The sequence below is a fragment of the Stegostoma tigrinum genome, chromosome 13 (assembly GCF_030684315.1).
Source record: "Stegostoma tigrinum isolate sSteTig4 chromosome 13, sSteTig4.hap1, whole genome shotgun sequence".
Taxonomy (NCBI): Eukaryota; Metazoa; Chordata; class Chondrichthyes; order Orectolobiformes; family Stegostomatidae; genus Stegostoma; species Stegostoma tigrinum.
The window spans coordinates 74,442,516-74,467,155 of NC_081366.1; the positions used below are offsets into that span (position 1 = coordinate 74,442,516).

The 24,640-nt window shown below is 44.4% G+C and overlaps 1 protein-coding gene across 1 annotated transcript in view; it reads right to left on the bottom strand.

The window, feature by feature from the left end:
• The window catches only part of LOC125458334 (slit homolog 3 protein-like), a 623,269-nt gene that overhangs the window by 187,659 nt on the left and 410,970 nt on the right, over nt 1–24,640 (bottom strand). Inside the window, exons 7-8 of the mRNA XM_048543536.2 lie at nt 11,393–11,464; nt 1,121–1,284 (exon numbers count right to left, since the gene is read on the bottom strand). Coding sequence (XP_048399493.1) covers nt 1,121–1,284; nt 11,393–11,464 — 236 coding nt within the window. The remainder of the gene's footprint in view (nt 1–1,120; nt 1,285–11,392; nt 11,465–24,640) is intronic.

The following is a 24,640-nucleotide window of genomic DNA, read 5'->3' on the forward strand; positions in this document are numbered from 1 at the left end:
GCAGAACAGAAAACAGCATGGAGCTGGATTCAGATTGGGGACAGTCAAGTCCTCTCAGGGAACAGCTAAAACAACATCAGAAATCAGCTTTGGGTTCTTTCCTTGGAACCGGTAATGTTGCAGCAGGTTTATACACTGGAATTTACCTTGTGATCTGGGTTTGCATGCAGCCTGGACTGACAAAGTGTGACCCTCTGCGAGCTGCAAATATCTGTCAAGTCAAATTTGTATGTCCTTGACCAAGATCCCAGTGGCCATGATTGAGGAAGCACCAAACCACACCTTACCTGGCACTAGGGAAACTTTTTAAGAGGGTTCAGGGATGGGCAATAATGCTGACATTCCAAGAATAAATAAAAAGATGAGGAGCGCTCTTCTGTGGTTACAGACTGTGGTGCATTTTTACAGCACTGATGTTTGCCGTAACAAAAATTCTCCATCCTCTTGACGGGTGGCTCAGTGGTCAGCGCTGCTGCCTCACAGCACAAGGGACGCAGGTTCGATCCCATCCTTGGGTAACTGTCTGTGAGGAGATTGCACATTCTCCCCGTGTCTGCGTGGGTTTCCTCCAGGTGCTCCAGTTTCCTCCCACAGTCCAAAGATGTGTCAGCTAGGTGGGTTAGCAGTGCTAAATTGCACATAGTGTCCAAGGACGTGCAGGGTAGGTGGATAGTCCATGGGAAATGCAGATGTATAGGGTAGTCGGGGGAGTGGGATGCTCTTCAGGTCAGTGTACTCTTGATGGGCTGAATGGCCTGCTTCTATGTTGTCAGGATTCTATGATTGTAAATATCTCTGACCAGTTTAATTGAAACTCTGCAACATTTAGGTTGAAATGAAATCCATCTTTACAGCCAACGTTACTTTTCGATAAAGTAGATTTGATTAAATTAAATGTCCAAATTATGTTTTCCTGAGTTATCCACCAGCAAATGTGGAGTCCAAGTGCAGAAAAAGGCCTTTCAGCCCATTGAGTCTGTGCTGGTCAGAAACAAAACCTAAAATTCGAAACCCATTTTGCAGCAACTGGCCTCCTACCTTGTCTGCCGCTGTATCGCAAATGCACGTCTTAAGTCAGGAGAAGAATGTTACTGCTCAGGATAAGGTTACAATTACTTACCGCTGCAGGTAAATTCTTTCTTTGGGACGTCGGCAACATAGAGGCCCCTCAGGTGAATGGGGCCAGTGCACTGTGCGTATTGGCCAATGGGACGACGTTGCCGTAGCCAATCAGAAAGCCAGGCCAAGTGGCAGTTACAGATCAGGTTGTTGGAGTGAAGCCGCCTGTAGAGAAAGGTGAGGAGACCAGGTAAGGGAAAGGGAACAAACTGGTGAAGTGCCATCCTGTTCTTTCATATACTCCTACACACACACATGCACGCACACACACAAGCATACACACACACACACACACTCACACAGGCGCGCACGCACACACACACACACACACACACACAAGCAACACACACACACACTCACACAGGCGCGCACACACACACACAAGCAACACACACACTTACACATACACACACAAACACACATGCACACACACCACACACCCACCCATGCTCTCTCTCTCACACACACACACACACACACACACACTGTCTCTCACACACACACTCATACACACACACACACACATATATATATATGTATATATACACACTTACAAATACAACAGCCACTTCAGCTGTAATCCTTTGATAGTTCGAAGAATATTTGTAGTACACAGTCACGTTGTTGCTTTTAATGCACACTCCCACAAATAAAATCAACTAAGTAGACATTCCCCAAACTGTCGTGCAGCATATCAGAATATGCAGAGCAACAGATCAGACCTTTCTTCTTCATGGTGCACTCTGCAGAACAGACAAAACCCCTCACTCGTTACTGAAAGGGGCAACTAAATTTCACCACTTTTGAGTCCGACAGAAAAATATTCGACGGAAACATCCTCTGGCAACCAGAAAATCCTTTTCCTTTTCACTTTCACTGGGCTTGTGAGTGTTAAACACTCCACTCAAATGTTTCAACCTTCCTGTTCTCCCGTCAGATGCGTTTTACTGGACAGTGGTTGGATGGCGGGAGGGGGAGAGGTTGATGATAATGACTGAAGTCAAGTGGCTGTTGCCATGCCAACCTATAAACAGACGCATTTCCTTTGTAAAAACTGTCATTTTTCATTTACCTCTGCAGTCGCTCTCATTCACGTAAATGGTACTCTCTTCCCATCTCCCCCCACCCACCCTGCCTCACTTCTTTGTACTGCAGGCATTTTCGATATGCAGTCAGATAAAATGTATTTCTCATCTTTGCAGCTCTTTACTATAGAGGCCAAATTAGTAATAAATTGATTACCTGGGGGCCGAGCCTCAAAGAAAATAACATTGGATTTAAATAACCTATTCAGAAAATCGGTAGGTTCAGAAAGGACAAAACAATCCAAGTTTGGAGCTCCCCCCTAAGACACTGCCGAATTTTATTTCTTGTACATCTTCCTGAATGTTAGTTTATTATGGCTTACCCGACTCCATCAGCCTGCCTGCCACTATGCTTCCTGCTGGCATGCAGCTCTCTAAAGCATGGATTTTTCACAGCTCTTCTTCACACCAGAAGAAGTAAAAAAAATCAAAACAATTTTGGTTTTCAGTCACATCTTTACTTTGCTAACTGCAATGAGAACTTTTTTCCCTGCCCAATTTGTCCGTAGGATGTCGTGTTCCCTTGAATGCGCTTGGCTGGATACACCTCGCTAAGTGGGCAATACTCAAACAAGAGGGTGGGAGCAATCACAGCGAGCCACATTTTCCCTACTCACCTTCTGAAGGCCAGAAAGTTCTGCACAAGGCTGCAGACTCTGTGTCCTGCAGGCTGTGATGGACATATTTGCAAACAGTGAGGGGATGAGGAAAAGGCAGAAAAGTGGAGTTCCGGATCAGCTGTGAAGTCATTGAATGGCACAGCAATCTTGATGGGCTGAATGGCTATTTCTGCTCCTACATCTTATGAATGGCATTCACTGCAACGGTTAAGAGCTAGGGCTTTGGGCTTCTTCCTTTTTCTTCTTAATTCAGGGAACTGAGGCTGGTTTGTCGCGATCCTACTACAAATCCAACTGAAAGCAGTTCAGTTCTGTACAACACTGACTCAGTTTTCAATTAAAAGTTCACATCAGTAACACTTTTGTCAATCATCCGTATTCTGAGTGGACCTGTGCTGACCAAATTTTGGGTTTCAGTCTCAATGTGTCTATATGTGGCTCAATCCTAAGCTTTTGCTTGATAGTTCTTCCCAAAGAGGTTCTTCAGACATTTTACTTAGTGCTATACACATGTTTATTGCTGTTGTTATGTGTGTTTGAAGTTGGAAGTCGGCTGTCGTCAACCTTCCTGCTTTCTGCTTGTGCCCTGCTCTGGCTGTTCCACGATGCCTCAGTGGGCCAGTGGAGCACCATGGGAGAGATGTAGGCATGATGGGACCTTTTGGTCATGACAGACACATTTTGATGTTGGCATGAACTGCATCTGCTGACCTGCCTTTAACTCCGAGTTAAAAATACAGCAAGCTACTGAGTAAAACTCACTCATAGGATTTGCTGCATGTAATTTTAAACTTATGATGAGAACAGATTAGAAGCGCGGTGTATGAAGTCCACTAAACTCACAAATCATCGGCAATGTGGAGTCGTCGAGTCATACGGCATGGAAACAGACCCTTCGGTCCAAGCAGTCCATGCTGACCATAATCTCAAATTAAACGAGGCCTCCCTGCCTGCGCTTGGCCCTTATGCCTCCAAACATTATTATTACTCGTGCTTATCCGAACATCTTTTAAACGCTGTAACTGTATCGGCATCCACCACTTCCTCAGAAAGTTCATTCCACACACGAACCACCCTCTGTGTAAAAAAAAAACTGGCCTTCATGTCCTTTTAAAATCTTTTTCCTCTCACCTTAAAGACATGTCCCTTAGTTTTGAAGTTGCTCCACCCGAGGGAAAAGACACCAGCCATTCACCTTATCTATAACCCTCCTGATTTTATAAACCTCTATAAGGTCATCCGTCAACCTCCTGCACTCCAGCGAAAAATGTCCCAGCCTATCTAGCCTCTGCTCCTAAGTTAAATCCTCCTTTCCTGGTAACATCTTGGTTAATCAGTTTTGAGCCCTCTCCAGTTTATAATGTCCTTCCTGCAGCAGGATGATCAGAACTGCACACAGTACTCCAGAAAAGGCCCCACTCTACATTCTGTACAACCTCAACATAACATCCCAATTCTGATACTTAAAGGTGTGAGCAATGAAGGCAAGCGTGCTAAACGCCTTCTTAACCACCCTGTCTCCATGTGACACAAGCTTCAAAGAATTACGTACCTGAACTCCTCAGTCTCTCTTTTCTACAACACTACCAAAGGCCCTACTTTTAATTGTATACAATTAATAGGAGACTTCAGATTAGACGGGATATCAGCAGAGCAAAGTGAGATCTCTATCCTATCATCTCAAGTGTTAACAAACACATTGAATTATCGAAGTCACAGCATCATTTTTTTTGTGGGGCATAAATTCGTCGCATCATGCTAACCTGGAGTATCTTTAATTGTTTTTCTATCAGCTGTTCTTTAGCTAATCTCGTAATTATTTTTAATCATTCTGCTCAGAGACATTATGACACACTTCCATGACAGGTGGGGCTTGAAGTCAACAAATTGTTTGTAATTCCATAAGCTTCAAGGTTAACTCCACGAGAGACTTTGTAAACCCCACAGACATTTTCCACAATTCACAAAATTCAAACAGGTTCATCGGCCTTTTACAAATTTATCCTGGCTTTCTCTGGTCAGCTGAAAAATTTCAAGGTGCTCAGTCACTCCATCCTGATAGATCTTTGCAATTTCTCAACAATAGACATTAGTCTATCAAATTTATAAGTCCCTGGGTTCTCTCTCTCACCTTTCTTAAGTGGCAAAAGAAAGAAATGAGTCCTGAAGATGATAATTTTGGGAGATTATCTCTAGGACATCAGAAATGTTTTTTAGCTCTTCTCTTTATCATCATGGGACAGAAGCCATTTCACTGTAAGAACTTGTCACATTACCTTTACTCTTGGTGAGATCCTGTCCCTGATTTAATACTGGGTTCGGTGGGATGTCATCACTGCTATCCTATTCCATTTGCAATAAATTTTCTATCTTGCAAAAGCAGACAGATCCAGCAGTGGCAAGAGTGAGGCTTTGAGTCAGTGGGTTCTAAGCTTTGTTGAACTTATACATACAGTCACTGAGTCATATAGCATGGAAACAGACCCTTCAGTCCAACAAGTCCATGTCAAACATAATCCCAAACTAAACTAGTTCCATCTGCCTGCTCTGGCTCATTTCCCTCCAAACCTTTCCTATTCATGTACTTATTCAAATGTCTTTTAAATGTTGTAATCGTGCCCACATCCACCACTTTCTCAGGAAGTTCATTCCGCATGAAAATCACCCTCTGCCTAAAAAAAATTGCCCTCATGCTTTTTTTAAATCTCTCTCCTCTCACTTTGGAAATGTGCCCTCTAGTCTTGAAACCCCCATCCTAGGGGAAAAGTCTATGATCATTAACCCTATCTATACCCCTCATGATTTATAAGCTTCTTATCTAGTGAAACTTAGAGTAGCATGTACTGGCCAAAGATTTTGGTTCAGAAGTCAACATTTTTAAATCAGTTTCCATGATAAAATGCTGCATTTTCTAAATTACTTTCAGTATTGTGGATGCCCCAGACAAAGACAACAATAATTATCCATGATAAGAGATAATGGGAACTGCAGATGCTGGAGATTCCAAGATAATAAAATGTGAGGCTGGATGAACACAGCAGGCCAAGCAGCATCTCAGGAGCACAAAAGCTGACGTTTCGGGCCTAGACCCTTCATCAGAGAGGGGGTTGGGGGGAGGGAACTGGAATAAATAGGGAGAGAGGGGGAGGCGGACCGAAGATGGAGAGTAAAGAAGATAGGTGGAGAAGGTGTGGGTGGGGAGGTAGGGAGGGGATAGGTCAGTCCAGGGAAGACGGACAGGTCAAGGAGGTGGGATGAGGTTAGTAGGTAGCTGGGGGTGCGGCTTGGGGTGGGAGGAAGGGATGGGTGAGAGGAAGAACCGGTTAGGGAGGCAGAGACAGGTTGGACTGGTTTTGGGATGCAGTGGGTGGGGGGGAAGAGCTGGGCTGGTTGTGTGGTGCAGTGGGGGGAGGGGATGAACTGGGCTGGTTTAGGGATGCAGTGGGGGAAGGGGAGATTTTGAAACTGGTGAAGTCCACATTGATACCATATGGCTGCAGGGTTCCCAGGCGGAATATGAGTTGCTGTTCCTGCAACCTTCGGGTGGCATCATTGTGGCAGTGCAGGAGGCCCATGATGGACATGTCATCAAGAGAATGGGAGGGGGAGTGGAAATGGTTTGCGACTGGGAGGTGCAGTTGTTTGTTGCGAACTGAGCGGAGGTGTTCTGCAAAGCGGTCCCCAAGCCTCCGCTTGGTTTCCCCAATGTAGAGAAAGCCGCACCGGGTACAGTGGATGCAGTATACCACATTGGCAGATGTGCAGGTGAACCTCTGCTTAATGTGGAATGTCATCTTGGGGCCTGGGATGGGGGTGAGGGAGGAGGTGTGGGGACAAGTGTAATTATCCATTCCTAGTTTCCCTTAATACGATGATAGTGAAACTTCTCCAGGACCTGATGAAGTCACGTTGTAAATGGTACTCCTATAGTTGTGTGTTTCCTGGTTCATGCTTCATGTGTGGCGGTATGACGTTGAGTTTTAGGAGCTAACATTTGACAATAGAAAATGGAATAAATACATTTAGAGCATTTTGAGGTCTCATTTCACATAAATGGTTGGAGTCATAAAGCTTTAAGAGGTTCACAACTGGTTTGATAAAGTAATTAAATTGCTGGTTTTTACTGACTATCAGAACAGTTCAGAAGCTTACACCTGGGAACTGCAGATGCTGGAGAATCCGAGATAACAAAATGTGGAGCCGGATGAACACAGCAGGCCAAGCAGCAACAGAGGAACAGGAAAAGGGTCCCGACCCAAAACATCAGCTTTCCTGCTCCTCTGATGCTGCCTGGCCCGCTGTGTTCCTCCAGCTCCACACTGTGTTATCTCTGACCCCGTTTTCTGATGAAAGGTCTAGGCCCAAAACGTCAGCTTTTGTGCTCCTAAGATGCTGCTTGGCCTGCTGTGTTCATCCAGCTCCACACTTTGCTATCTTAGAAGGTTACACCTGTTTGTTTAGTAGAATCAGAATGGACTAAACTTTAAAGAAATAGCAGGTGGGCTTATTTAGTTGGACACATGGTATCTGCAAGGCTTGCAGCATTGGAAGTCCAGAGGAATTCAGGGCTAAGTCAGCTTAAAGGCATTAGTAAAGGACAGTGTGCACTCAGGACAGTGTGTCTGCTGGAAGACTTTTGTTGCAGTTCGAGGGTGAGAGGATGTTGATGCAGTCAAAGTGGTGCCAGGCCTCTTGTGCTGCTGCCAGCAAACATCAGTGAAGGTTTAGCAGCAGTGACAGGGAAAGATGGCTCCATGCTGTGTCAAAAGGGCTCACCACAGCTGAGAGTGAGGTGAAAGAAGCAGATCTGTCATTAAAATGTCTGTAAGGTGACCAATTGCAATTTATCTGTGCACTCATATTTTCCTGAGATCGTAAGTTCTGCTGATGCTGGGGTCAGAGGTAACACAGTGTGGAGCTGGAGGAACACAGCAGGCCAGGCAGCATCAGAGGAGCAGGAAAGCTGATGTTTTGGGTTGGGACCCTTTTCCTGTTCCTGCTATGCTACCTGGCCTGCTTTGTTCCTCCAGCTCCACACCGTGTTATCTCAAATTTACCTGATATATCTCCTGAAAATTGTACATACAGTAGTGTATATAGTTCAGAATCATTACCTGGTCTGTTCAGAATACTTCATACTCATTACTGCTTATATTGTATAATGAAGTTTTTTTTGGGAATTTGATTCAACCCTGGAAACCTGCCAATTAATATTATATCCTTGGGCTGGCCACGCATTCTATTCTTTAAATTAGAACAAAAATCCATTTATCTAGTAATCTCATCATTGGATCATGACAGAGTGCTGGAACGCAGTCATTTCCAGGATTTCATTCCAGTGACTATGAAGGAACAGTCATGTTTGTCTCAGTCAGGTGGTGCGTCCACGCAGTTGCCAGTTTTCGCATCCAGCCTCTGAGCCTGATGTTCTGCATGTTAGAGGTAAAGGTTTACCGCAGGAGCTTTGGCAAGTTTCTGCAGTGCTTCCTGATGTGCAGCCGTGATATGCTGGCGATAGAAAGCGGGCGTGTTTAAATCGGTAGATGGGATGTCAATCATGTGGTCTGCCTCAAAAAGCAAAGCGCTGGAGAAACTCAGCAAGTTTGGCAGCATTGTGGAGACAGAAACAGAGTTAAAGTTTCGAGTCTGAAGCAACTTCTTCAGAACAAACTGCTTTGTGCTGGACATATTTAAAACAAATTGATTTTCATATTTAAAATATCTACAATGCCTATAGTAATTTTATTACTTTTTATGGGCAAACTATGCCAGAGCTAAAAAAATTGCAAAGATATATTTCAAATAAGGTACAATATATTATAAAGATTTTTCCAGCACATCATATCCTGGATTATCTAGGAAGAAAGTCATTCTTGTTTGCTCATGCGAGCCTTCTTTACAAACGTTTTTTTTAAACGTGTCACTGTGAACCATGCTTTCATGTACACTGCCTGCAATACAGCTAACAGAAAGTTAGTTATACTACAAATTAAGAGAAACGTTTAGTTTCACTCCACTTTCAGCCCAGCTGGTTATTTTCATACATTATGAGGTCTTTTTGAAGGTTGGGCAAAGAGAAAATGTTGCACCCATATGAATGTTGTCGCCTCTTTGGAACTATGAAATGTACTTTGGTTTCTGGTATCTTGGTGAAGTTGGGTTAACCTTAACCCATAGAGTTGTCGAAATACAATACTGGTTGAGTGCAATAAAACAAAACCTGGAGCTAACCCGGACATTTTCCACATGAATCGAACTAGAAAGCTCTATTAGCTCCTCTGACTAATTTATCAATTAAACAACAGAATTCAAAATGCAAAAAAAAGGACAAAATTACAGGGATGGTTTTGCACGCGAGTAAATGCTCCTGTACCTTGTACATCTAATTGCATACGGTCCCACCATACCAGTGGGATCTTAAACTAAAAGTCAGTTGTTTTTTCAGCTGAAGAGAAGCAATCTTAAGGAGAATGACTGTCATTGCCAACCCCACTGTAAAAAAGCAACATAACTCAGTAATGTCACAGGTAAATAGTGGGTGGCCAGGTGGCTTAGTGGTTAGCTCTGCTGCCTCACAGCACCAGGGAGGCAGGTTCAATTCCACCCTCAGGTGACTGCCTGTGTAGGGTTTTGCACGTTCTCCGTGTGTCTGCATGCATTTCCTCCCACAGTCCAAAGGTGTGCAGGCTAGGCAGATTGACCATGCTAAATTGCCCCATAGTGTCCAGGGATGTGTAGACTAGGTGGGTTATTGGGGGATGGGTCTGGGTGGGATGCTCTGAGGGTCAGTGTGGACTTGTTGGGCTAAAGGGTCTGTTTCCACGCTGTAGGGATTCTCTGAATCCAAAGTGTTAAAGGAGTGAATAGAAGCGTGTTCCCTGGGTGGTTATTGATAACTTTTCTTTTCCATCACAAACTCTGCGCTGCCCAACAGACTGCTCGGTCACAATGAATCAGTGAGACAAGTGAAGTAGGGAAAACAGAAGCACTAAAGATCATACAAAGTCAAGTCATTCAGCAGAGGGCAGAGAGTGGTGACTTTACTGAGAGAGCCGTTACCAGCTGGCATTGAATTAAATCTCCAACAAGCTCCTTTCCAGACAGAGGTCACCACTTTCTACTGAACATGTTCGGAGAATTCAATCTGAAATGGCCCACTGTAATCCCCTTATACGATTTCCTTCCTATCCACATTTAATTACAGAAAGGAGATTAGTCAGCTCCATTCCCTCGAGAGTGCAGACATTAAACAACCTCTGAAATTTAAAAAAAACACAGGGAAGAAAGGGTTTTTGTTGACCTGACCAGAGGCGATCAATAGCAGGCAGGACCAGATCGATTGCAAACAGCCAGCAGACTGTAGAGCAGCAATAAAATTTCTATCTAATCAGGTAAATTAGGCTGCACTAACATTAATGTTTTCAAATCCAAGGACGAAGCTGAGCAGCCTGCAAATCGTCATTGTTCCTTCATCTCGCATGACATTTCTATCTTATTTATTGCCGATGCACATTTTCTTTTTGTTAAATGCAATACATTCAAATCCCACATCTTTCAGCCAGGAAGGCTCTTGTCCCATAACTGTCTGTTGATCTGCCAATTAATGTAGCAATAGGGAAACAGGCAACGGGCGATTCAGTTCCTTGAATCTATCCGTAGAATCAACCGTGTGGAAGCAGGCCATTTGACCCACTGAGTCCACACTAACCCTCTGTACAGCATCGCACCCAGACTCACCCCTGACTCTATCCCTGCACCTCCCACCCCAGGCATTATGAGGCAATTTAGCACGGCCAAACCTGCACATCTTTAGGCTGTGGGAGGGAACCGGAGCACCCAGAGGGCAAAAGGAGAACGTGCAAACTCTGCACAGGTATTTACCTGAGGCTAGAATCAAACCCGGGTCCCTGTGAAGCAGCAGTGCTAACCAAAGAGCCCCGGTGCCACCCAGAGACGAACCCAAACCATAACAGTAAACATTGAGCATTCAGCTTACAGAGGCACTCCTGCACATACACATTACTGACTATAATTAGATTAAAGAACTTTACAGCACAGACAGGCATTCAGCTCTTACCACATGTGCTGTCTCCCTGAAATGGGTATTTATTTCCTCCAATTCTTTTGCTTCTTACACTTGAACAGGATGTATACTTATCATTGAAAACTCTTTTAGATTCTGTCGTTACTCATATTTCTGCTTGAGCAACAGAAGAAGTTCTATTTTCATACCAAATATGTTATAATAGCCAGCCAGCATTGGAGGGCCCTGAGCCAGAATATTGCACACAAAAACACACACTATCCTAGCTTGGAACTCTGTTGTTGTTCCTTCAGCATCGCTGGGCCAAAGTATCAGCACTCCCTCCCTCTAACAGCACTGTGGATGTACCTAGACCTCCTGGACAGCAGTGTTTCTAGAAGGTGTCCCCCCAAACCTTATTCCAAGTGAAAACAAGGAGCGAGTAATTAACATACAGTAGCCTGCGATGCTCACATCTTATGAATGAATAGGAAGAGCATAAGGGCAATTTTGTAATTGAAAAGTTGCTAAATGCAAATACTCACAAAGTCCTTAGCTTTGGCATGTGGTTGAAACTGGTCAATGGGATGAGGCTGATGTTGTTATTGTTGAGGGTGCTGAAAGACAAAGGAACACATTCAGATTGAATTTGAGTCACTCTTTCTGAATAGAAGGAGAAAAAAAGAAAGTGCAGTTAAAACAGAGATAATAGGAACTGCAGATGCTGGAGAATCCAAGATAGCAAGGTGGAGAGCTGGATGAACACAGCAGGCCAAGCAGCATCAGAGGAGCAGGAAGGCTGACGTTTTGGGTCAAGACCCTTCTTCAGAAATACTGAAGAAACTCACAACTTTTAAGAAGCATCTGGACGACGACTTAAAATGCCAGGGGATAAAAGAAGGGTCTAGACCCGAAACGTCAGCTTTCCTGCTCCTCTGATGCTGCTTGGCCTCTGTGTTCATCCAGCTCTACACCTTGTTATCACAGTTAAAACAGATATCTGGGCAAAGGGTGATCCTCGCTTTATTAAAGGTTGCTATCACCATTCACCTACTTTCCTTTGCCATGTTATGTCAAGAAACCCAAAAATTGCCAAGTTATTGAGCACCAGTCTTTGTGTTTCCACATAAGTGAAACAGCATGCCCACCCATTACTGTATCACTGGAAAGAAGTGAGTATTCCCTGTGCCGCGCCTTAACTTCACATTTCTGCTGATAAAGTTTGATTCCTTTGTTGGTCAAGAATGTATCTAGCTCTGCCTTAAGAATACTAAATAACCCCACCTCCACCTGGGGAATAGAGTTCCGAAGACTCATGTCCTCCTGGAGAAATAATCTGTTAATTTTCATCTTAAATAGGATGCTCCTCACTTTTAAGATGTGTCTTTGATGTCTCAACTCTCCCATAAGGGGAAAACACTTTTTCAGAACCCACCTTGTCAATTCCCTCAGATCTTGACCATTTCACTAAAATTGCCTCTCAATCTTCCAAACTTCCAAACCCATCCAGCCTTCCCTTATGAAGCAACAACCACTCTGTCCCAAATCACAGCAAAGTGAATTTTCTCTGAACTGCTACTGATACTCTTTCTTAAAGAAGCAAATCGAAACTGTACACAGGGTTCCAGATGTGTTCAAAAATAATTATCACAGACCTTTCCTACTTCCATTCCTATTATTCTTGCAATAAAGAACATTCTATTTACCTTCCTAACCATTGATGTACCTGATACTAACTTACTACGATTCATGAACCAGGGCACCCAGATCCCTCTGCACAGCAGTGTTCTGCAGCTGAAATAATATACTGCTTTTCCATTCTTTGTACAAGTTCACAATGCCTACATTATATTCCATTGGCCAATTCTTCATTCCCCGTCCTTTAACCTATCCATTTTTGAGATTTCTTGTGTCTTTTAAAGAACTCATTGTATATCTATCTTCGTGTCATCGTCGAACCTTAACCAGTCATTTGGTCCTTCCAGTTATACATATACTGTAAATATTTGAGGCCTGAACACTGATCCCCATGGCATACCACTCAACAGAGAGAGTGATAAACTCATACAGCACGGAACCAGGCACTTTGGTCCAACCAGTCCATGCCGACCATAATCCCAAACTAAAGTAGTCCCTCCTGCCTGCTCCTGGTCCATATACCTCCAAACCTTTCCTATTCATGTACTTTTCCAAATGTCTTTTAAATATTGTAACTATACCCACATCAACCACTTCCTCAGGAAGTTCATTCCACACATGAACTACTCTCTGTGCAAAATATTTGTCCCTCATGTCTTTTTTAAGTTTTTCTCCTCTCATCTTGCAAAAATGTGTCCCCGATCTTGAAATGCCCGAACCTGCGGAAAGACACCTTACCATTCACTCTACCTGTACTCCTCATTATTTTATAAACTTCTATAAGGTCACCTTTCAACCACCTACGCTCCAGTCCCAGCCTTTCTTTACAACTCAAACCTTCAATACCCAGTAACGTCCTGGAGAATCTCTCCTGAGCCCTCTCCAGCACCTTGCCAACTTGATTCATTAGTACCTACTCTACTTTCTGTTAGCTAACCAATTGTCTACCCATGCCGAGATGTTATCCTTTACACCATCAGCTCTTATTTTGCATTGCAAACTTTGATGCAGCATCTTGTCTAATGAGTTTTCAAAATCTAACTGCAACACAGTCACACGATTCCTCTTATCAGAGTTCCATGACTAAGCAAAAACATGTATAAGTAAGTAAAATGTGATTTCCTTCCGCAGAGCCAGCTTGACTCCGACTGCATTGAGATTTTCTAAGTGTCCCACCATAACCTCCTTAATGTTTTTCTCATTCATTTATGGGATGTGGGTGTCGCTGGCTGGCCAGCAGTTATTGCCCCTCCCTAGCTGTCCTTGAGAAGGTGGTGATGAGCTGCCTTTGTGAACTGCTGCAGTCCATGTGCTGTGGGTTGACCCACAATGCCGTGAGGGACGGAATTCCAGGATTTTGACCTAGTGCTAGGGAAGGAATGGTGAAACATTTCCAAATCAGGATGGTGAGTGTCTTGGAGGGCAACTTGTAGGTGGTGGTGTTCATATGTATCTGCTGCCATTGACCTTCTAGATGGAAGTGGTTGTGAGTTTGGAAAGTGCTGTCTGAGGATCTTTGGTGAATTTCTGCAGTGCATCTTGTAGATAGCACACACTGCTGCTACTGAGTATCGGTGGTGGAGGGAATTTATGTTTGTGGATGTGGTGCCAATCAAGAGGGCTGCTTTGTCCTGGATGGTGTCGAGCTTCTTGAGTGTTGTTGAAGCTGCACTCGTCCAGGAGAGTGGGGGGTATTCCATCACACTCCTAACTTGTGCCTTGTCGATGGTGGACAGGCTTTGAAGAGTCAGGAAGTGAGTTACTCGCCACAGTTAGCTTCTGGCCTGCTCTTGTAGCCACTGTGTAAATGTGGTGGGTCAAGTTGAGTTTCTGGTCACTAATAACCCCATGATGTTGATAATGGGAGATTCAGTGGTAACATGTCAAGGGACAGTGGTTAGATTGTCTCTTATTGGTGATGGTCATAGCCTAGCATTTGTGTGGCGTGAATGTCACTTGCCACTTATCAGCTCAAGCTGATAATAATAGAATCCTGAGGTTTCCTTTGATGATCTTCACATAAATAGCCAGCACATTCCTGTTTTCTGCCTCCTTCCTTTGTGGAATAGAGGAGTTGCATTTGTTGTTTTTTCAATTGGATCGGGCAATTTCAGGACTTAAGCAATTCTGTAAAATTAAAATCAATGTATCTTCTATGTCAGCGACCAGTTCTTTCCAGACCCTGGATTCAAGTCCACCAGGACCAGGGGATCTGTCAACCTTTAGCTCCTATTGTGTTGGGTCCAATCTGATTTGCAAAAGCTATGTCTTTGTTGGATCAAATCCAGACTCACTAGCTGCAACATATGGAGTAGCTTAATTTTTACTAAATGCAATGCCTCCTTCTAAAACAAATAATGCACTTTTTACTGCCTCAAATACAGCATCGCCAACTCCACCAAATTAAGAACTTCCTACACCACGAAATGCAGTGTGCCCAGCCACATCAAAGGCTGTGTCACCTGTTACGCTATAGGATGCATCTCCTAATGCATCAACTTTGGCAAAGACTGCTCTGAAGGCAGTAACTTGTACAGAAACAATTAAAACACCTCCCACCAAATACAGCCCCCTTCTGCACCAGTTGCTCTTCCGATTGCACCAAATAGAACACGCAATACAGTACCTTCTCCAGCATCAAATTTAACATGTTCCACTGCTCCGCGCACTGCATCATTTTCAGGTTAAAAGCACCCGCTATTGCAACAGTCGCAGGAATGTGTACTGCAATAAACAGCACATCTCATTCTGCCCAAAATGCAGAATCTCCTGCTGTACCAAACATATGTATATTTCTGCACAAAATGCAGTGTCTCCCTCTGCACAAAATGCAGTCTACCACACCGCAGAAAATACAGCCCCTCCGATTGCACCAAACAGAAAAACCCACAATGTTGCAACCCATATTACACTGTATGCAGAAATACACAGTGCAACCAACACAGCATTTCCTGCTGCACTGAAGGCAGCCTCTCCTTCAGAATCAAACAAAACATCCTTTAATGGCACTAATGCAGCATCTCCTATTGTACCTTTGTCATAGGATGTGCATGCTTCTGGTAACTCTGTGACGTTTTAGGCTACTTCTGGGGGCATCCAGAATGTCGTGGCACATGACCAAGCAAGGACAGCAGAATTTCTTCTCTGATGTTGCTGAGAAATTTTTCTACAACAATCATTGATGAAATTCATGGTCACTATTACTGAGATGAGCTTTCGACCGCTGATTTATTTACCAGGAACATCACCAACCAGGGAAACATCTCACCTGTCCCTCCCCTGTCAGTATTGTTTAGGTTGCAATGTAATTCAGTTTAAGTGCACCAGCTATTTTGATGGGATTTGACTCAGTGCCACAGAGCACTGGCTGGGACCTGCACAGGGATATTACCACAGTGTCACCATCTACTACTGCACCTGGTGTATAAACTGCTGCGACACCAAATGCAACATCTCCTCTTGCACTATTACACCAGGTGCAGAGTCTCTTCCGGCACCAAATGAAATTTAAAAACACCAGCAGGCATGGTGGAATTCAAACCTGTGTCTCGTTTTTTCCCTTAATTCATTCGCGGGATGAGGGCGTCACTGGCCAGGGCAGCATTTATTGCCCGTCGCTAATTGCTCAGAGGGCAGTTAAGAGCCAACCACATTGCTTTGTATCTGGAGACAAATGCAGGCCAGACCAGGTAAGGATGGCAGTGTCCTTCCCTAAGGGGCATAAGTGAATCAGATGGGTTTTTCCTGACGACTGACAATGGATTCACGGTCATCACTATATGCGTAATTCCAGATACTTATTGAATTCACATTCCACCATCTGCCATGGCAGGATTTGAAGCTGGGTCCCCAGAACATTATCTGGGTCTCTGGATTAACAGTCCAGCAATGACACCACTAGGCCACCGCTGTCTCAGAAGCAATAGCCAATGACATGAAGATTTCTAGACCAGTGACATTACCACCAGCTCACCATTTCCTCATAATGCACCTAATGCAGCACCAGTGCACCCAATATAGTATCTCCAAATGTATCAAATAAAGCACCTGTCATTAACTCCTCCAACACCCATAATGAATACATCTTTTTATGTTTCTGTGTTTGATACCGGACAGTACGATATTTTGGGAAGCAGCTGATGCTGCATTTAAGCAACAGGAGAAGCAGTAAGGGCTGTACTTTGTGCAGGAGAAGTTCCTCAATTTATTCCTGCGGGATGCACTGTATTTGGTGCAGGAGATGGTACACCATTTGATGATTCTCTTGCAGATCGGAATACTGCTGAGTCCTTACTGTACCACATACATCACCTTCTACTGCACAAAACGCTGCTTCTCCAATAGCACCATTTGAAACATCTTCAATTGCAACAATATATTAATTCAGATTGTATCAAATGCAGCGTCTCCTACTGCACCAAATAGATGAACCCTGACTGCCACAAATGCAGTCTCCTATTTACCAAATACAGCACCTGCTATTTCATCATGTGCAGCTACTGCACAATGTGTGACATCTGCTACTGTACCCAATGCAGCTTTACCCACTGCACCCAACGCAACATTACCCACTGCACCCAATGCAGCATTCCCCACTGCGCCCAATGCAGCATTCCCCACTGTGCCCAATGCAGCATTCCCCACCACATCCAATGCAGCATTACCCACTGCATCCAATGCAGCATTACACACTGCACCCAATACAGCATTACACACTGCACCCAATGCAGTACTGCCCACTGCACCCAATGCAGCATTCCTCAGTGCACCCAATGCAGCATTCCTCAGTGCACCCAATGCAGCATTACACACTGCATCCAATGCAGCCTTCCCCACTGCACCCAATGCAGCATTACACTCTTCACCCAATGCAGCCTTCCCCACTGCACCCAATGCAGCATTACACTCTTCACCCAATGCAGCATTACCCACTGCACCCAATGCAGCATTACACACTGCACCCAATGCAGCATTCCCCACTGCATCCAATGCAGCATTACACACTGCACCCAATGCAGCATTCCCCACTGCATCCAATGCAGCATTACCCACTGCACCCAATGCAGCATTACACACTGCATCCAATGCAGCATTACCCACTGCACCCAATACAGCATTACACACTGCATCCAATGCAGCATTACACACTGCGCCCAATGCAGCATTCCTCACTGCACCCAATGCAGTATTCCCCACTGCATCCAATGCAGTATTCCCCACTGCATCCAATGCAGCATTCCTCAGTGCACCCAATGCAGCATTCCTCACTGCACCCAATGCAGTATTCCCCACTGCATCCAATGCAGCATTCCTCAGTGCACCCAATGCAGCATTCCTCAGTGCACCCAATGCAGCAATACACACTGCATCCAATGCAGCCTTCCCCACTGCACCTAATGCAGCATTACACTCTTCACCCAATGCAGCATTACCCACTGCACCCAATGCAGCATTACACACTGCACCCAATGCAGCATTCCCCACTGTGCCCACTGCAGCATTCCCCACTGCATCCAATGCAGCATTCCCCACTGTGCCCAATGCAGCATTACACACTGCACCCAATGCAGCATGACCCACTGTGCCCAATGCAGCATTCCCCACTGCATCCAATGCAGCACTACACACTGCACCCAATGCAGCATTCCCCACTGTGCCCAATGCAGCATTCCCCACTGCATCCAATGCAGCATTACCCACTGCACCCAATGCAGCATTACACACTGCATCCAATGCAGCCTTCCCCACTGCACCCAATGCAGCATTACACTCTTCACCCAATGCAGCCTTCCACACTGCGCCCAATGTAGCATTACACTCTTCACCCAATGCAGTACTGCCCACTGCACCCAATGCAGCATTCCTCAGTGCACACAATGCAGCATTCCTCAGTGCACCCAATGCAGCAGTACACACTGCATCCAATGCAGCTTTCCCCACTGCACCTAATGCAGCATTACACTCTTCACCCAATGCAGCATTACCCACTGCACCCAATGCAGCATTGCACACTGCACCCAATGCAGCATTCCCCACTGCATCCAATGCAGCATTACACACTGCACCCAATGCCGCATTCCCCACTGTGCCCAATGCAGCATTGCACACTGCACCCAATGCAGCATTCCCCACTGCATCCAATGCAGCATTACACACTGCACCCAATGCCGCATTCCCTACTGTGCCCAATGTAGCATTCCCCACTGCATCCAATGCAGCATTCCCCACTGCGCCCAATGCAGCATTACACACTGCACCCAATGCAGCATGACCCACTGTGCCCAATGCAGCATTCCCCACTGCATCCAATGCAGCATTACCCACTGCACGCAATGCAGCATTCCCCACTGTGCCCAATGCAGCATTACACACTGCACCCAATGCAGTATTCCCCACTGCATCCAATGCAGCATTCCCCACTGCACCCAATGCGGCATTCCCCACTGCATCCACACTTGCTGATCAAAATGCTTCATATCCTCTTGGTCCAATTGCAGTGACTCTACTGCACTAAATGCTCAGTGATATAGATAGAGTGGACGGCCAGAGACTTTTTCCCAGGGTGGAGGTAGCTTTTATGAGGGAACGTAGTTTTAAAGTGAGTGAAGTTAGATATAGGGGAGACATCAGAGGTAGGTTCCTTATTCAGAGTGTGGTTGGGCCATGGAATGCATTTCCGGAGAGGGTAGTGAAGTCGGCCTCATTAGGGGCGTTTAGGCAGCTATTAGATAGGCATACGGATGATAGTGTAAGATGGGGTGGAAGTTAGATAGACCTTAGTTTCTAGGATAAAAGTTCAGCACATCATCGTGGGCCAAAGGGCCTGTACTGTGCTGTACAGTTCTACGTTTGAAGTTCTAAATACAGTACCTCGTGCTGCTTCAAACACAAGGCTCACCCTTCACTGAGTGGAACAATTCCTTCTCCTGGACAGACTGCAATTTCGACTTAAACAAATGTAACACTCTCAGACGTAATGGCTCCAACTGCAAAAATAAAGACCCACCTCTTGCACCAAACAGTATTTCTTTCTGCACCCCATACTGTATGCACCACTGCACCGAATGCAGTATCCACCAACGCAGCAACTGCCTTTGCATCAAATGCACAATCACCTACTCCAAGCTCAATAATGCCCACACAACAAATGTAGCACCATACAATGCTGCAAGAACAGTATCTCCCGCTGCACCAAATGCAGTGCCTCCTTTCACACCCAACACAGCATCTGCTGCTGGGCTCAATGCAATGCCTCCCATTGCAGCAAATGCTGCATTAGACGTAGCTTCTGTTACTGTACAAAATCTTTCTACAGTTCCAAATTCTATGCCTACTAATGAACCAAACACCTTATACTGCACCATATGCAGCATTTCCCAAAGCAGTTTGTCTGCCATTGCACCAAATGCAGCTCCAACTGTGTCAAATGCAGGGTGTCCTACATCAATACTTGCATCAATTTCGATTGCATAAGGAATTTGTCCTACTGCATCCAACACAGTATCTTCCACTGCATCCAATGCAGTGTCTATTACTGCACACAATACATGACCTCAGACTGTACCAAAGGCAGCATTTCCTACTGCACTGAATGCAGACCTCCTTCTGCACCTAATGTAGTTTCTCTCACTGCATCATATACAAGATTTCTCGCTGGAATTAATACAACTCCACCTTCTAATACATTAATTACAGTGTCTCTTCATATATTAAGTACAAGACCTCCTATTGCAACTTCCTAGCCATTATTAGACTGATGAATGGACTCTAACTTCATATAATGCTGATCTTGCTAATGTTGAACTTGTCTAGCGCATGCGATGTGCAATGTAACTTGTATGTTTCTCTAAAATTTTTTGTTCACCCCATGATCTGTAAATCATTACTTACTGTGATCTGCCTGAGCTGCTCTTAAACAAAGCTTTGCGCTGTACTCATGTACACATGACAATAAACAAATCAAATAAATACAGTACATGCCACAGCAGCATGTACTATATCTCCTCTCACACCAAATGTAGCATCTCCTAATGAATTAAATGCAGCATTTCATTGAATCTTAGAGTAGAGATGAGACTCTTCAGCCCATCCGGTCTGTATCACCAAATATATACACATACACTGACCTACACTCATTCCAAACAACATTGCTTCTCCTACTGAACCCAATGTATTAAACACAAGGCCACCTACTGCACGATGAATATTCTCATCTAATGCAGCAAACACAAACATCTTTACTGCACCAAACAAAGCAATTCCTACTGCAGTTAATATTGTATCACCTGCTGTATTAAAATATAAATACATTGCAAGCCATGCAACTGTGCCAAATGCAGCATTACTTGCTGTGCCACATGCATTAATTCCTAATGCAAAAATACAATGCACCATAATGCACCAATAAACATGGCTTTTACTAGACCAAATCTGCACCTCATACTCACCTAATATAGCATTTCTTATTGAATTATCTACATTTCCCATTGCAGCAAATACAGTACTGTCTAATGGACAAAATAGAGGGCCTGCTTTTAGTACAGACGCTGTTTCTAATTCTGTACCAAATGCTGTGTCTCTCACTGCAGCAGATGCCCTGTCCCCCACTGCAAAAATGCCACATCATCCACCGTAGCATGTACCGCATCTCCTCTGCACAAAATCCTGCGTTCCCCACTGCACCAAATGCAGCGCCTCCTACTGCCCTGCATAGAATGTCATCCTGCACCAAATGTGGTGTTTCCTACTCCAGCGAGTACAGTCACCCCTAAAACACCAATTGCCTTATTCTTTACTGCATCCAGATACAGGATCTCCCATTGCATCAAATGCTGCATTTCATGTAGCACCAAATGCCATGCTGCCTGCTGCACCATCTGAGCACCTCTGACTGCACCAAAAGCCATGGTCCCCACTGCATCAAATACAGCGATGCCCACTGCACCAAATACAACACCTCCTAATGCATCAGCCATTGTAGTAACCACTAAAATCCAAAACCTGCAGTTGGACCTGGTGGTACAGAATGCAATTTGCAATTGCTTTCTTACAGCAACGTGCAGTGTAAGATCAAATGCATCAAATTGGCCCAAAGATCAATGACTTCATTCCTCAACATTTTGCCAACATTAAATGACTCATTTCACATGTAAATAACAGATACTTGAACAATGTTCCAGAGCACATCTGCTCTGAGCAGAACTGGAAGTGCGAACACAATCACAGGGAATTGAAAAAGGTAGCTGGTGTTCAGAGTCACACAATTTCATCTGAAATTGGCTGGCGATGATGCTCAGGGTAATGTTTCTTCTTGCCTCCCACAGTCAACTGACTGATTCATCAAATATCGGCGCAGGTCGATGCATGTAATCTCCATTGTGTCCGTGGAGGCATGTAATTGCTTTAACACAATGATATTACAGTTGGCATGCAAAAACGAATTACAGACATTAGGAATCTCCTGACTACATACCCACTTCGAATAATCTGCAGGAAGATTACCACAGTTCAGGGTTAACAGACTATTTAATGCAATCCTGTCTCCCTGTACATTCGAAGACAATTTTACAATTTTAATCATTCCTCTGTTTCTGACTGCTGATGTGCTTGAAATGCAATATACTTGTTATATGTGAAACTGCTCTCTGAATTCAAGAGGCCAATACTGAAAGGTGAGGCACCTCTTCAATAGATGCTTTCAAAGCAATCCATTCAAAGATTCAATTACACACCTCTGGAGTAGGTGGGTAGTGAACGCTGGACTCAAGAGACAGGGACAGTACCATTTTACCACAAGAGCCCTTCTTGTCAGAATGCTGTCTTAGAAGAGGTCACTAACTTATACATTCAAGAGATTTTAAGAGTTTCCTTCACGCTGGGCCTCATCAAACCTAGTTTAAGATTCAGTGCAGGATCTAGCACTGGACAGAGGTCTTCTCCTCCATTGCATGAACCCCAACACAAAAAAGACCATCACAAGATAGTTTCAAAATCACTACTTCAACATGCACTTCAAATGTTGTGCTCTCCTAGATCTTTATATGAGAAGGCCAGATGGGTTTATCCAATGATTTGTCACTCTGAGAAACTTCCTCTGAGCAACAAAATATTTACTTGTCCTCTTCAGAACCAAAGAGGAAAAATGCAAAGAAATTAGTGTCGAAAGAGTATGAGGAACAGTCATGACCTGTGAGAGGCCACAACACACTATTTTATCTTTCCCAGATGCTGAATAGATGCAATGTAAGAGCAGACATTTGTACTGAATATCCCTCCATGTGCCACCACGAAGAAGCAGCATTCCTGCACCATGTGTTGTTATGAGAGAAACTCCACACAAAATAATTGGATCTAACCCAATCTAAGAAAAGATGCTGTGTTTTTTCCATTCACTTGCGGGATGTGGGTGTCACTGGCTGAGCCAAAATTTGTTGCCCCTCCCTAAATGCACCGAGCGTAATTAAGAGTCAACCACATGCTATGGGTCTGGAGTCACATATAGGCCAGGCTGGGTGAGGATGGCAATTTCCATCCCGAAAGGACATTGGTAATTCAGGCTTTCTTTGTTAACGCAATTAAAATTCTACCACCTGCCATAATGCAGTATGAACCCGGTTCCTCAGAATATTACTCAATCTCAGAGTTAATGCATTAGCAATAATACACCCGGGCCATCATCTCCGCAGGTGCAGTGCTGAGTTCGCTGGGCTGGTATTCAAGAGGTCCAGTGGGGGTAATCCTTGGTACAGGGGTTATGCATCGTGGCTTGGTGCGGCTCTACCCCGGGCCATAACCAACTAGAGAGATGTGAACGCAGCCCAGACAATCACAGCAAGCCAGTCTTCCATCCATTGACTCTACCTACACTTCTTGCTGCCTTGGGAAGGCAGCCAACATCATCAAAGACCCCTCCCACCCTGGTTATAATCTCTTTTAACTTCCTCTGTAAGGCAGAACATACAAAAGCTTAAATATACATTCCAACCGGTTCAGAACAGCTTCTTCCCTGATGTAATCAGACTTCTGCGTAGACCTCTCAAATGTTAAATTTAATGTTGATCTCACTCACTGCGCACCTTCTCTGCAACTGTAACATTGTATTCCTCACTCTGTTCTATTACCCCAATACACCTCGTATGATATGATCTGCCGGTACTGCACGCAAAACAAAACTTGTCATTGTACCTAGGTACACGTGGCAACAAAAACTCAAATCAAATTAAAGCCTACCATGGTCGAATTTAAATCTAGAGAATTCTGAACTAGAAACGGCCTTCAATTATTAGAAAAACTGGTCTTGTTTAGTCAGACGCCTTTGGAGGAGGGAAATTAGCTATCCTTAGTTTGGCCTATACGTGACTCCAGGCCCATAGTGAAGTGGTTGTCTCTAAAATGGCCTAGAAAGCTCAAGCAGACTCAGGGGTGAGCGACAAATGCTGCGGCCGATGAAAGAATGAAGCTTCGGACACGTTCTAAAGTCATATGAGAAAGATACACTGAGAGGTCGAAATGTTTTTCTGATGCACCAACTGAGGTTAGGGCTAGGGTTCATCCAGACCGAATCACAACAGCTGTGGCTGTCTGTGGTCAACAACCACAGGCACAGACCCTCCACATTGTCCAAAGGGCCACAGTTAACCAGAAGCCTCCTGGATCAGGCTTGTCTTCATTGTGGCTATTGGAACAGGGAGGACGCTAGTGATTCTGCGAGGTGCAAAGAGTTTCCTGATGTCTCAAAGGCTCTTCACTGCATTCAAATTGAAAGTGCAATGTCTGTTGGAATATGCATGATGTGTCTCAATGGGTCTGGCTGCGCCAACACACGACAGGCTCAACATCATCCAGGTCAACGCAATCCCCTCAACTCTTGCCTACGTGACTTGAATTGTACTGTGCGATTCCAATTAAAAGAAAACGATTTTGAGACAGGTGAATGTAGAAAATATTTTACGTCGTCATTGTGCATTTTGATTGCTCAGTAAGAATTACAGTGATACATTATGGTCTGCTTGTGGTAGGAACAGTGCGATTTAAGAAGACAATGCAATTTATTCAGTGAAAATATGATGGACAATTAAAGAACACAGTGTCTTGCTCAATACAGATCTTGGTAGATAGGATCACTGTATTTTCTTGCTTTAAAGTGGATACGTAGT